The 11,732-nt window shown below is 38.0% G+C and overlaps 1 protein-coding gene across 1 annotated transcript; it reads left to right on the top strand.

Annotated features, from left to right (window-relative positions):
- Positions 1 to 1,974: 1,974 nt before the first annotated feature.
- On the top strand, positions 1,975 to 10,835 carry LOC104400980 (chromosome unknown open reading frame, human C16orf87; the record flags this gene model as incomplete). The annotated part of the gene is made up of 3 exons (XM_010011337.1): positions 1,975 to 2,071; positions 4,956 to 5,138; positions 10,296 to 10,835. Coding segments are annotated over 3 exons (399 nt in total), but the record flags the coding sequence as incomplete, so codon positions are not given.
- Between the last annotated feature and the right edge of the window lie 897 nt (positions 10,836 to 11,732).

Below are 11,732 nucleotides of genomic sequence, written 5' to 3'. Positions count from 1 at the left end.
TTTCTTGATCAGCCTGGCAAGTCTCCTACCATCCACAGAGTCCTCCTGGTCAGTTGGCCTGTAACAGATCCCCACAGTAATGTGTTTTGTAAGTAATGCTTACAAAAATGTTAACCAGAGTAAAATAGTGTTTGTCGGGCTATGTTGCACTCTCAGTGTAGGTCTTTGAAGGATAAATGATATGTTTCAGTGAATAATCTCCTTCCCACCTAATCCCCTTACACTCCCAAACACACACACACACACACTACCTATGTGCTGAAACTGTAACACAAGAAAAATCTTGTTCTGTTATGTACAGATAAGTTCATTGAAAAATACTGGGTCTTATCCAACCCCCTTGGGTGATTTTCACCAAATTATTTTAGGCTGAGTCTGGAAACGTAATTATTGGAGAAACCCTGGTGTTCGAAGATGGGTTTAAATGGATACTGCTCTGTCACCTTAATGATAATATCTCTCTACTAGATACTGTTTTCTAGTACTCTTACCCTGACATATGAATAAGGAGATAAGCATGCACATAGTCAGCTAAATTCTGAGCTTTAAGGTTCAGTAAACCTTGATTAGAGTTGTTTGTTCTTTTTTATTATGTCAGTCTCTCCATGAAGGGAATTAAAAGGTCTCTAGTTAGAAAAAACCCGTATCAAAATCCTATCTGTGAGCTGTTTGTAGAGTGAAGTACGAGAGGTAAGATGTGCTACAGAAAGCAAAATAACTTGTTTATTCTGAGTAGCAGTTAAGTTCCCCTTTACAAATTCATGTACTAACTTGGCAGGTCTTTTCCTAACCAGTAGAACACTGGAACTTGGTTCTTATACGTGTCCAGTAAAACTGTGCAGGCAGTCATGGTTCTGTACTCCTCTTTGTGTCTGTGGACACTGGGAAACTTGCAGAGACCTGTCTTAAAGAATTACTTTTCAGAAATTATCTCTTGCTTTTTTTCCCCCCACCATAATGCTTCAACGTGCATTGACCTTAATGTGTGATGTTAATCTTTTCCAGATCTTTTTTAAACTTGCTTTGTGTTTTCAGTCTTAAACCTAATCAAAGCAGTATTGTGTATTCCTTACTACTTTAAAAGATCTCATCTTTAAGTGAAGGTAATGAAGTTTGTAATTTATCAGCATCCCTTTTTTTAATTGCTCAGAGTAAGGTTTTTGTCATTTTTCATATAAGTGTGGTATTTCCAGGTCTTCTCATCTTGTTTTAAATTGTCCTGTGCTGGGGGATTGTACCCCTCCTGACAGCTTAGCTGAGGAGGAGAAGCACTGGAGTCTCAAACCTTTCAGTCTGCAGTCAGCTTTGCCTAGCTGTGGTAGGTTATTTGCGTTTTGCATTACTAGGCCCTGTGTAACCACACAGTTTCTCTGCAGGCTGCTGTGGTGTGTGGTACAAATGCATTTGGTTTGCTTCGGGTCTCTCGTACCTCCTGTTTGAAGCTGCTCCTGCTCTGTAAAGGGATTGCTTTCAGATGCTTCCGAAAGTGAATGGATTCAGAATGTACTGACACATTTAACTCATACTTTTACTTTAATTTTTTTTTTTAAAGTAAATGAAGGAAGCAAACCTGGGAATGTCTAACTAATTCGACTGGGGGTATTTGAGAGCTGTAAGAGAAATTGTATTTCTACTCCAATTCAGCCTTGCTGCTCTCTACTTTCCTCCACCCTCTTCCTGGCTGTTCGGGGAAGAGAGTTTGTAATATAAAGCAGTCACAAACTCTTAAGTTTCAAGCTTGGTTTCTAACAGCTGCATAAAGAAGAGGCTTGGTAGGTGATTCACAGCAGAACCTGGTTTTACTATGCTTAGATACAATTATATAATAGTACAGACCATAGTTTGCAGTACAGACTGAATTAGAAGAGGTATCTGCAAGGACAAAATGCAAGTTACTAGGGGTTTTTTGTTCATTGGACAGGAATTCTATCATAATTTGAAATGATCTGAAATATTTGTCTTTTATTCTCCCAGGTTCCTGTTGCATGTAAATCATGTCCCTGTGGCTACATATTTATTAGTCGAAAACTCTTGCATGCTAAACGTGCTGAGAGATCGCCACCCATCACAGGTAATATTTACAGAGGTGGGAAGAAGGGGGGACAGCAGTTCTTTCCTTTTACTTCTTGGAGGCAAAAGATAGAGTATTTTGCTACTCTGTGTAAATTGATTGTTGTCAGTTCACTTTCCCTTGAATTTGTGCATGGTTAGTTTGAATATGTTAATTTTTCTTGAATTTTGAGGAGGGAAAAAAGCTGGTGTTTTCAGTCTTACTTCTTTCATATTTCTGATGTTGGCATTTATTCTGTGTCTAGTCTAGTTACACACGTTGGTCACTATGCAAAATAACTCTGTAGGCTTAAATTTTAAACTAACAATAGTGTGTGTGCCTTTAACGTAGTAGAATAGACCAAACTGTTCTAACTTACTAACATGTAGAGAGAAAGGAATGTTTGGCCTATGGGGGAAGGAACATGATGGGACGATAACAACTAAGGAGACAGTAAATAAGACCAAGGATGCCAGCCTTCAAGATAGCAGAGTGGTGCCCAGTGTTGAGCAAGACTGGAACAGAACAGAAGCAAGGACATACCAGCTGCTAACTTAGCAGTAGGACCTTGCAAGTGTGTGCAAGCACTGAGGCCATTCAGTAAACACTGTGAGGAAGACTATCAGCAACCACCAAGACCCCCTTTCAGGAAAGCACATGCTTTATTAGGATGCAAATAGTATAATTAGTTCCCAGAAAAATCTCATGAATATGTAAATAGTTTCTTGGGAAATTCATGAATATGCACAAGTATGCTAAATATATAGCTGCTGCCACCAAATATTGGGTGTGCTCACCTTTGTGAAGCTATTTGTGTGTTCACCCAGCACTGCAATAAAGAATGCCTGCTTTCTAAAACTCCAAGTTGAGCCTTAAGAGTATTTCTCTGACCAAACTTTTTGGTAACAGCTCCTTACTGAAAGCTTTCTGTAAATCCTATTTTGAAGCTAAAAGTCTAGAGTTGCCAAAGGGGTCAGATTTCAGAATACATGCTGATCGAAGATGAACTTTGTGAAAATAAAAATTGGTCATATGTGTAATCTAAACCTAGGTGGGTCTGCTTCTCTCTGCATGGGTTAAATTAAAAAATAGTGTGGTTTTTGAGTCTAAGTTACATGTCTTTTGTTATAGATGGGCACAGTAAGATATTGGTTGAATGTGCATTCTGGCATGATTAACAGTCTCCTTGTGTTAATTTTTATCACTTTCTCCAGTACTAGTAGGAATTAGTTAGAACAAGCACCTGTCAGGGAAGATGTTTAAAAAAAAAACAACAAACCCAGCAACCAAAAATATCTCATCTATAATGTCTGCTTTTTAAAATTACCTACCAGGCCTACAAAATGGAAGGTAAATATTTGGTGTTTTACATTATGATTTTGAAGGATGCTTGTAGTTTACCAGCACATAGGAATTACATGACATTGTACCAGATAACTGAGCTTTCAAGGTGGACAGAGGAGTTTAAGCAATGCCTGTGGTAGTTTGAAAGTATTGGTCAATTTTCTTCCCCACCCTCCCCTCCCCAGTTGTTGATAAAGTAGTTAACCAAATGAAGCTGAAGGCTGTTAATGTGGTGGAGCAGAGCTTGAGGGGGATCTCATCAGTGTGTATAAATACCTGAAGGAAGGGTGCATAGAGGACAGATCCAGACTCTTTTCAGAGGTGCCCAGTGACAGGACAAGAGGTGATGGGTACAAAAATGCAGGCTGTTCTCTCTGAACATGAGGAAACACTTTTTTACTGTGAGGGTGACAAGCACTGGCACAGGTTGTCCAGAGACATTGTAGAGTCTCTGTCCTTGGAGATATTCAAATGCCATCTGGACATGGTCCTGGGCAGCTGGCTCTTGGTGGCCCTGCTTGAGTAGGAGCATTGGACAAGGTTGATCTCCAGAGGGCCCTTGCTACCTCAGCCTTTTTGGAATACTGTGAAATACAGCTTTTGTATTGACATTAGTGACATGTTACCCTGCTGTTCAGTGTGTACCCTATGTCTGCACAAGATTAATGGGATGACTGCAGCAAAATGAAAATATTTCCCAGGAAGGTGTAGTGGGAGACCATGTATGTCTGTATTGTGCTCATAAGGTAACTGCAACTTCCTTTAGAAAACGTTGTTCCAGTATTTTCAACAATATAGCTACTGCAGAATTGTGCTACAGCTTTGCATATGTGCATCTAGTCTGTGTTGAATAGTGTGCTGTGGCAACTAATATTTTCATACCCAAGCTCACTATTCTGTACTTAACTTACAGGTGAAACTCATGTAAATACTCTTCTTTTTTCTTTTTCTTTTTTTTTTTTTTTTTTGACTCTGACAAGACATTAAGTCTTAATTTCAGCATTAAGTATTATGAGGCCTTGTGCTAGGCTAGACTTGGTGGGACGTGTGCTGTGTAATGTGGCATTTACTGACTGCATCATTGACTCAGCATTTCAATTTGTGTGAGTTAGGAATGATTTAATTGTTAGTGTCAAACAAAGATCAAGTACTTTGCTTGCTGTTTGCCTATATGATAAATTCTTTTCTTTAGCTAGTGGAAACAGATGCAATGGGCTGTCTCAATGTTTGTGATATGTACAGGTTTTTTCATCTTATTATGGGAAAAAACTTTTTGTGTGTGCTAGCAAATGTCTACTGCAAAATGCATTTGAAGTAATTAAAGGCTTGACCTTTGCAATCAAGAAATAAAGTGTCATTGTGGATATAACACCTTAATTTGTGCATGGGTGCAGAAATTTCTGTGCAAATGTAATTGTTCGGTAAAGTCATCTAACCACTTTTGCTGAGAGAATTGAAGAAGAAAGGTGGTTGGGCGAGGTGCAAGTGCTAACAGTAAATTAATTAAAAAAGATGAAAACAGCCCTAGATCATACCATACCATCTCTTCTCATTTGCACAGAAAATAAGAATGAGGCCAAAAGGAGACGAACAGAGAGAGTTAAGCGAGAGAAGATAAACTCTGCAGTAAATAAAGACTTAGAAAACCGAAAAAGATCCAGGTCTAACAGCCATTCAGATCATAACAGACGAGGAAGAGGAAGACCTAAGAGTGCCTCATCCAAAAAACACGAAGAAGAAAGAGGTATGAGAACTGGAAAAATGTTAATTGTGTTTTCTTTTTGTATGAGGACTTTTTTTATCAATAAATTTTTGTACCATTCAAACCATTTAAGTAAGTAGACTAGTTCAGCCAATACCTGGTACCTTAATATGGGTAAGGGGCAGTTTCCCATCTGTAGAGGCCTCTGGTTTTATGTTTCAGTGTCTGATTGGAACTAACTGGAGAGAACTAGTCTGTATTTTTAGCTACTGTATCAAGTTTCAACATGTTTGAAAGCCATTGGCCTGTAGTAGTGCTTAGTAGCTTTTTTGGTTTCTTTTTTATTTTTTTTTTTTAAGTACTGCTGCCCTATATCACAGGGACAGACCGTATCATGATGTCTGTTGTCAGAGTGATTAGGATGACTGGATTGTTCTAAAAGTTCCTTGAAAGCTTTTGGAGGACCAAAATAAAAATGGCATCTTGAGTCACTACTCTGACCTGAATTTTTGTCCTACAGAGTAATGCTCTAGAGGAAGAAATGCCTCCTGGCTTATTAAGGTTCCTTGGTCACCTGCTGGTTTTAATCTTTATATTAATCTATATAATCTCAGAGCCCTCCAAGTGTGTGACTGTCACTTAAGGTTCTTTGAAAGCCAAATGACACTGCATTTGCTCTATGTGGTTTTGGGGATATTAATTTTAGGCCTGAATAGTGAATCCAAAAGTTAGCATGGACTTAAAAAGGCTGGAAGGCAGACAGGAGGGGAATAACAAGATTTAACATAAATATTCAGATCTTATTCTTGAAACTACCGAAATCTTCAAGCATACCTTGTGGCATTAACTCAGAATTGCTTTGTTTTTTTCATGACACCTTATTTGCTAATAAAAAAATGGGTGTTAATCCATGTTTCAAAGTGAGTTCCTTTAAATTCTAACTTTTCAAAACTGATTTTATTGTTTCTGCCGTTTAATGTAAATCTGTTCTTTCTTAAAGTTTCTTTTCTGTAAAAACAAAGTACAAACTGGGATTTGTTCTTGATTCAATGCTTTGGCTGTGGAGGGAGGAGATGGAATTTCATTTCTGTATGTTTTTTGGATGGCGGTTGCTTTACCATAATAGGAATACACTTATAATATCTAATCTCTTCAGTGTTGCATACGGCTTATTGATGTATGTAGCTTCACAGAATACAGAGTTTCCCTATTTGTTATTGATCCAAGCTATACTTTGACTAGCACTGATAGAATTATTTCTAGGCATTTAACTGTGGGTCAAGTTCGCACATAGTTTTGGTTTGAAAATTCCTGCAAGCTGGTTGGGTTGTCCTGTAAAAATAAATAATCTTTGCTGTCCCCTGAAAAAGAGGAAAGCAATATAAGCAATCAAAAGATCCATTCTCTTAATGCATGTTTTATAGTCTTGAAATTCAAAGAGTTTGAAAATGTAAGGGATATTTAGAAAACATTTTTCTGTCCAAACCTAGGCTAAATGTTTTTAACCTTTTGCTTCCTACTTTGAAGTGTGACAATGTGCAAGTGCTCTCAGGTAGAAATATGGATGCAGTGAGATCTTTGCGTGAGATCTCACTGTGTGTTTTTTTTTTTCTTGGTGTTTGGTGTTGTGTTTGGGTTTTTTTAAGTTGAATTGCACTTGAGGAGATTGCTTTCACCTTCTTGTCCTGTCCTACCATCCGCTTTACTTGGTGGTGTGACTATTGCTACTGCTTCTACCTTGACCTCTTCTGCAGAGCTGGTACAGACTTGGGTTTGCACTCACCGGTACAGCACACTTTACTGTTTAGAAATAAGTGGGATTAAGATATTTTCTTACTTCTGACGTGTTTCTGGGTATGTCAGACTGTAATGTGTGCAAACCACTGGGGTGATTATTGGGCAGATTAAAAAACAATCACCCAAAAAGTTGATATATATGGCTGTCATAGCTATAAATTCAGTAGAGAACCCATAGTTTTGTAAGTAATTATTATAAAATGAGTTGATGTTGACTCTTCCCTTTTCAAGTGGTTTCTAAAATTGGCCTGACTACTGTGTGTGGAGTAAGTACTGGGAATTTTATAAATATTCTTCTTGTACCAAACCTGCTGCTTGATAGTGGTGTTTACATAAAAGCATATTAAACAACTTTTAATTCCTCTACTACAATTAAGGTGATTTTTTGTATGACTTACTTCATAGTGTTGAAAGTCAGCTGTGCAGTGTGGGAAATAGCTTAGTGCTAGACAAAATACTTGCTGTCTCTTAGGCTTCTGCAATGCCTGATGTATCTGTAGATGGAAAAAAGGGAGAGCAGGGAACACCTGAATTATAATAGGATGCAAGAGCAAATAATCTGTCAATTTGAAGATCACTCAGTGAAGATTTCCTGCCTAAAGACACCCATGACGTCTGTAGCTTTGATACTGTGCTTGTCATGCTCTTTTCATGCATAGCATGCCTGTTTCCAGTTATGTCTGTGCCTTGGACTAGCTATTCTTTTGTATCCTTCGTGAGTGGCTCACATTAGAGCAAAGAGCTGCAGGATTCAACAGCAATTAAGAAAAATAGGAGAAGCAAGAGGGCTTTTAAGAATAAACTATGTTTCCTGCAGATTTAGTGAGAAGGAATGGAGGGTGGGGAAAGAGGAAGCTGACACGGAGGGGATATGGCTGAATGCTGGGACCCAGAGAATCAGCCACGTGATGGCCCTGGAAAATAGGAACCTCTCCCTGCAGGCTTGGCTTGTCAGAATTGTCACTTAATTTGTTTGTCAGAAATGATACAGTCTATTTTGAAAATAGAAACACTTCATAATAATTTGATTGTGATTTTGTTGTGGAGATTATATGATTTTTGTTGTGCTGTGTGGGACTGTGATACCAGCCAGGCTTGTTCCCAGTCTGCCTTGTTACCTAGGTAACAGCCTTGATTATATTAAAACAAACAAAAAACCCCTCAGATGCTGAAGGAAGTGGTATTGGTTGTTCAGAAAGAGTATACCATCAACGGAGACTCAGTAAAAGTAGCCTGGAGTCTTACTAAAGCATACTTGACAATTAACAAGGGATGAATCTTTATAAAATTACATGCATTTCAGTATCTTGATAAAACTTAAGATGAATTAAGGTTTTCCATTAATTTCCGACTGTATTACTGGTGCATTTGTTTGGATAGTGAATTTCAGAACTTTGGATTTTGAATTAATACAAAATTTGTGAGGGGGGAGGGTCCATTTTTGATTTATACATAATTATATTTTAGGTCTGTGGGTCTAGTGGATTGCAGGAGATCTGGGGATGCGAGACATGCTCCAGAAAGACTGATTTTCACCTAAATAGCCTTTTAGTTGTATAGCAAAATACTTAGTCTCACAAAAATAGTGTTGTAATTTAGTAAGACAGACTTTTCCTAATAATAGAAAAATGAGTCAAAACTACTTCCAGATAAAAGCGAAGTGAAAAGTTTTAATAGTGCCTGTAGAAATCATGGTATCCTGTGAGTAGCATATGATAAAATGTCATACAGGTGCAAGCTCTTCTCTAGTTACTGATGAGAAGTAGGATTGCCTTAAGAATGCATAAAGCTTGCAAACCTGTGCTAATACCTGATCCTGTTTGAGACCAAGATTTTAATTCTTCAAAGCTGAAGTCTCTCGGAACAAGCCAGTACTTTGGGAGGACAGGGCGGAGGGGAAAGCTGAGAAATCTTTTTTGCTAAGAACTTTACAATGTGTTAACAGTTTTTAACTTTGCTGGGTGCTGACATATTCAGGTGGTGGTTGGATTGTTTGGGTTGGAAAAAATGAAGAAAGGGCAGGGGTTTAGATATGAAAATGGTAATGTGGAATAACCAGCGTGTGTAGTGTCTGTGCTCGGAACAGCTCCCAGCATTGTTAATTTGTAAATGGGAGGGAGAAAGTAGAGCAGCGCAGACTGAGTGTATGTACAGAAACTGAGTTACGTTATGCAACAGGGTAGGAATAGCAGCAAAACTCGCTTTCTTAGCTTTCGTTTCGAACTCAGTGCATTAGAGAATATTGTCTTCTATAGCAAGGCATCAGGCAGAAATCACTTAGATTTCAAATAACAAACATGCTTTGATTTCTCTTACTTTGCTAAGTAGGTGTCCTGTATTCACATTAAAAACTGATGCATCTTTGTGTGTCCAGGATCTCACTAAGCAATTTTACTTGCAGGGAAAGTTGAGCTTGAGTGTGATTGAAGTTGTCTAGAAATCTGTAAGTAGAGGGTTTTGTTGGGGTGTGTGTCTCGGTATTAAATCAGAACACAGTGGTAAAGGATTTTTCAGTTTCTCACACTTTAGTAGTTTAACACAAGCACTTGATTTTGCAGGGGATGCAGTCTGTTGGAATGGTGCCTGTAGCTGTAACACAAATGTGAAGCCAGATCTAAAAGTTTGTTATGAATGTGGACCCACTGGGGGGATGACTGTGTGAGCAGGTGGAGATATGAGATGCTGGGATTCTATGAGTTTGTTGTATGTTACTCTAACTTAGCGGAGTTGAGTGCTTCAGCGTGGAAACTGCTTGATGGCTTGCTGCTGTGCGTCTGTAGCATTGAAACAAGCCACCATGACCAAAGGGAATGCAGAGGCTTTTCAGCTGCTCACTGAGCTATTTGCATTGTTCTGTATCTGGGATAAGAAATGTTTGTGGTGACTAATTTGGAACCTGACTTCTGCCATGTATCTGCATGTTGGTTTTGGATGCTGTAAACAAACTTTTGGGTTTCTGCTGCTTAGAGATAAAATAGGGGGACAAATGTCGTATTTAATGAGGGTATAATAAAAAGTACCTTTGTTTTCCAGGATGGGAGGTGTTTATGTAAAGGGAAAAAAAAAAAACCAACCAAAAATTGCAAAAACCCCACCAAAAAACCTGGAAGGAAGCTTGGATACTTCTTTGTGTCAGGAATCAGTATAATGTTAACAACTCATTCTTTTTTCATTGTTAAAGAACAGAAATTCACTCATGCTTTTGGATGACTAATTCTGTGGCTGTTCTAGCACCTTTGTTCATTCCTTTCCCCTCTTTCTCAATCCTGCCATGCATAGGAGTTGACTGTTAACTTCTTTTCAATTCCAGTGCTCCATTCCACATAATTTATTAAACTTTGTGTAACATGCATTAACTTAAATGGAAAAAGCTTCTAATAGTGACTTTTTTTTCTTCTACAGAGAAACAAGAAAAAGAAGTTGACATGTATGCTAACCTTTCAGATGAAAAGGCCTTTGTATTTTCAGTGGCCTTGGCGGAAATAAACAGAAAAATTATCAATCAAAGACTTATTCTGTAACTTGTAAGCACAATCTGATGCATTTATATGCAGATTGCTAGTGTATTTGCAAGGTGTCACGGACTCTCTCAGAAAGTGTTTTGTCTGTAACGACAAGGACCATGGTATTTCCTTTTAAAATTCTGCTGCTGTTCTTGGAAATCTGTCTCTACAAGTCAGAAAGAAAGTGTTCACAAGAATGTGTTATGAAAAATCATAAAGCAGATGTTTTACGCCTCGAAGACAAATGCACAGAGAGACTGCACCCATTCCAGAGCACTTCTTTTAAATTTACTGCCAGAAATGCAATATTTTAAATATTTTCAGAAATAAATGATTTTCCTTTAAAATTATATATTTCAGATTTTTCAGCTATATTGCAGTTTATGTATGTATAGTTCACATAACTTTTTAATAAATTGATACTCCAATATTTTATTGAACTGGGCATTAAGTACATCTGGGATATTTAGTATGTGTTGGTTTTAATCGTCTTAGAAATCTGGTATTCTTCCTAGGTGTGACTTTAGATTTGCATTTTTTTAAAAGGTGTGATATAATTGATAGAAAATTAAAGTGGTTTCACTTTGGGGGATTGTTCTGCTTGACAACTTCAAACTGTTCATGAATTCTGTCTAGAAAATGATTCCCTGTTACATAGAGTTGTTTAAAAATTGCATACACTTTTGGGGTTAGACCCTGAAGTTTGAGAGGTAAGCACTGTTTTGTAACAACTATTTGATGGGTGTCTGCCTTGTCCAGCTGGTAAGTACTTCTCCAGTACTCTTTCTCAGCCCATTATTTACTGGAAAGGGAGAGAAGCAGGTGTCAGAGATGCGGATCTGCAGCTAGCATCTTCTTACTGGATATTGCCAAAAGACAAGTGGTATGTTAGTGCCATTTACTCTCAGTAGCTTTTCTGTCTTAAAGTAATTCTTAGCAGTAATGTCTTTTGGACTGTTGACTGTAAACATCAAAGCAAAAGTCTACCTGAGTGTGCAAAAAAATGTGCTGTTTTGATAGAAATAGGTTTGGGGAAGACATTCAACAAAGTAGTCTTTGTTAAAATGGTATGGTGGATTTTTAGCCCAAGCCCTTACTTTAGTGAATATATAGGGGGTTTGTCTTGCCAAGGAGAAAGAAAAAGAGCTCAAGCCCTGTAAAATCCTGGGGGAGCAGGTGTAGGAGGTAATTGCATTCATAAAACCTGTCATACTAGCTTTTTGTCACCTTTCATTCGCTCTTTTCTAAGGGGAATGCAATTAAATGTATTCGCTTTTCTTCAGCATTACTGAGTAGCGAGAATTACGTATTGAAATTCTGCTACAGAACTGACCTC

Source organism: Nestor notabilis, unplaced genomic scaffold (genome assembly GCF_000696875.1).
Source record: "Nestor notabilis isolate BGI_N333 unplaced genomic scaffold, ASM69687v1 scaffold25823, whole genome shotgun sequence".
NCBI classification, from domain to species: Eukaryota; Metazoa; Chordata; class Aves; order Psittaciformes; family Psittacidae; genus Nestor; species Nestor notabilis.
This window is presented reverse-complemented; position numbering and strand designations above follow the sequence as displayed.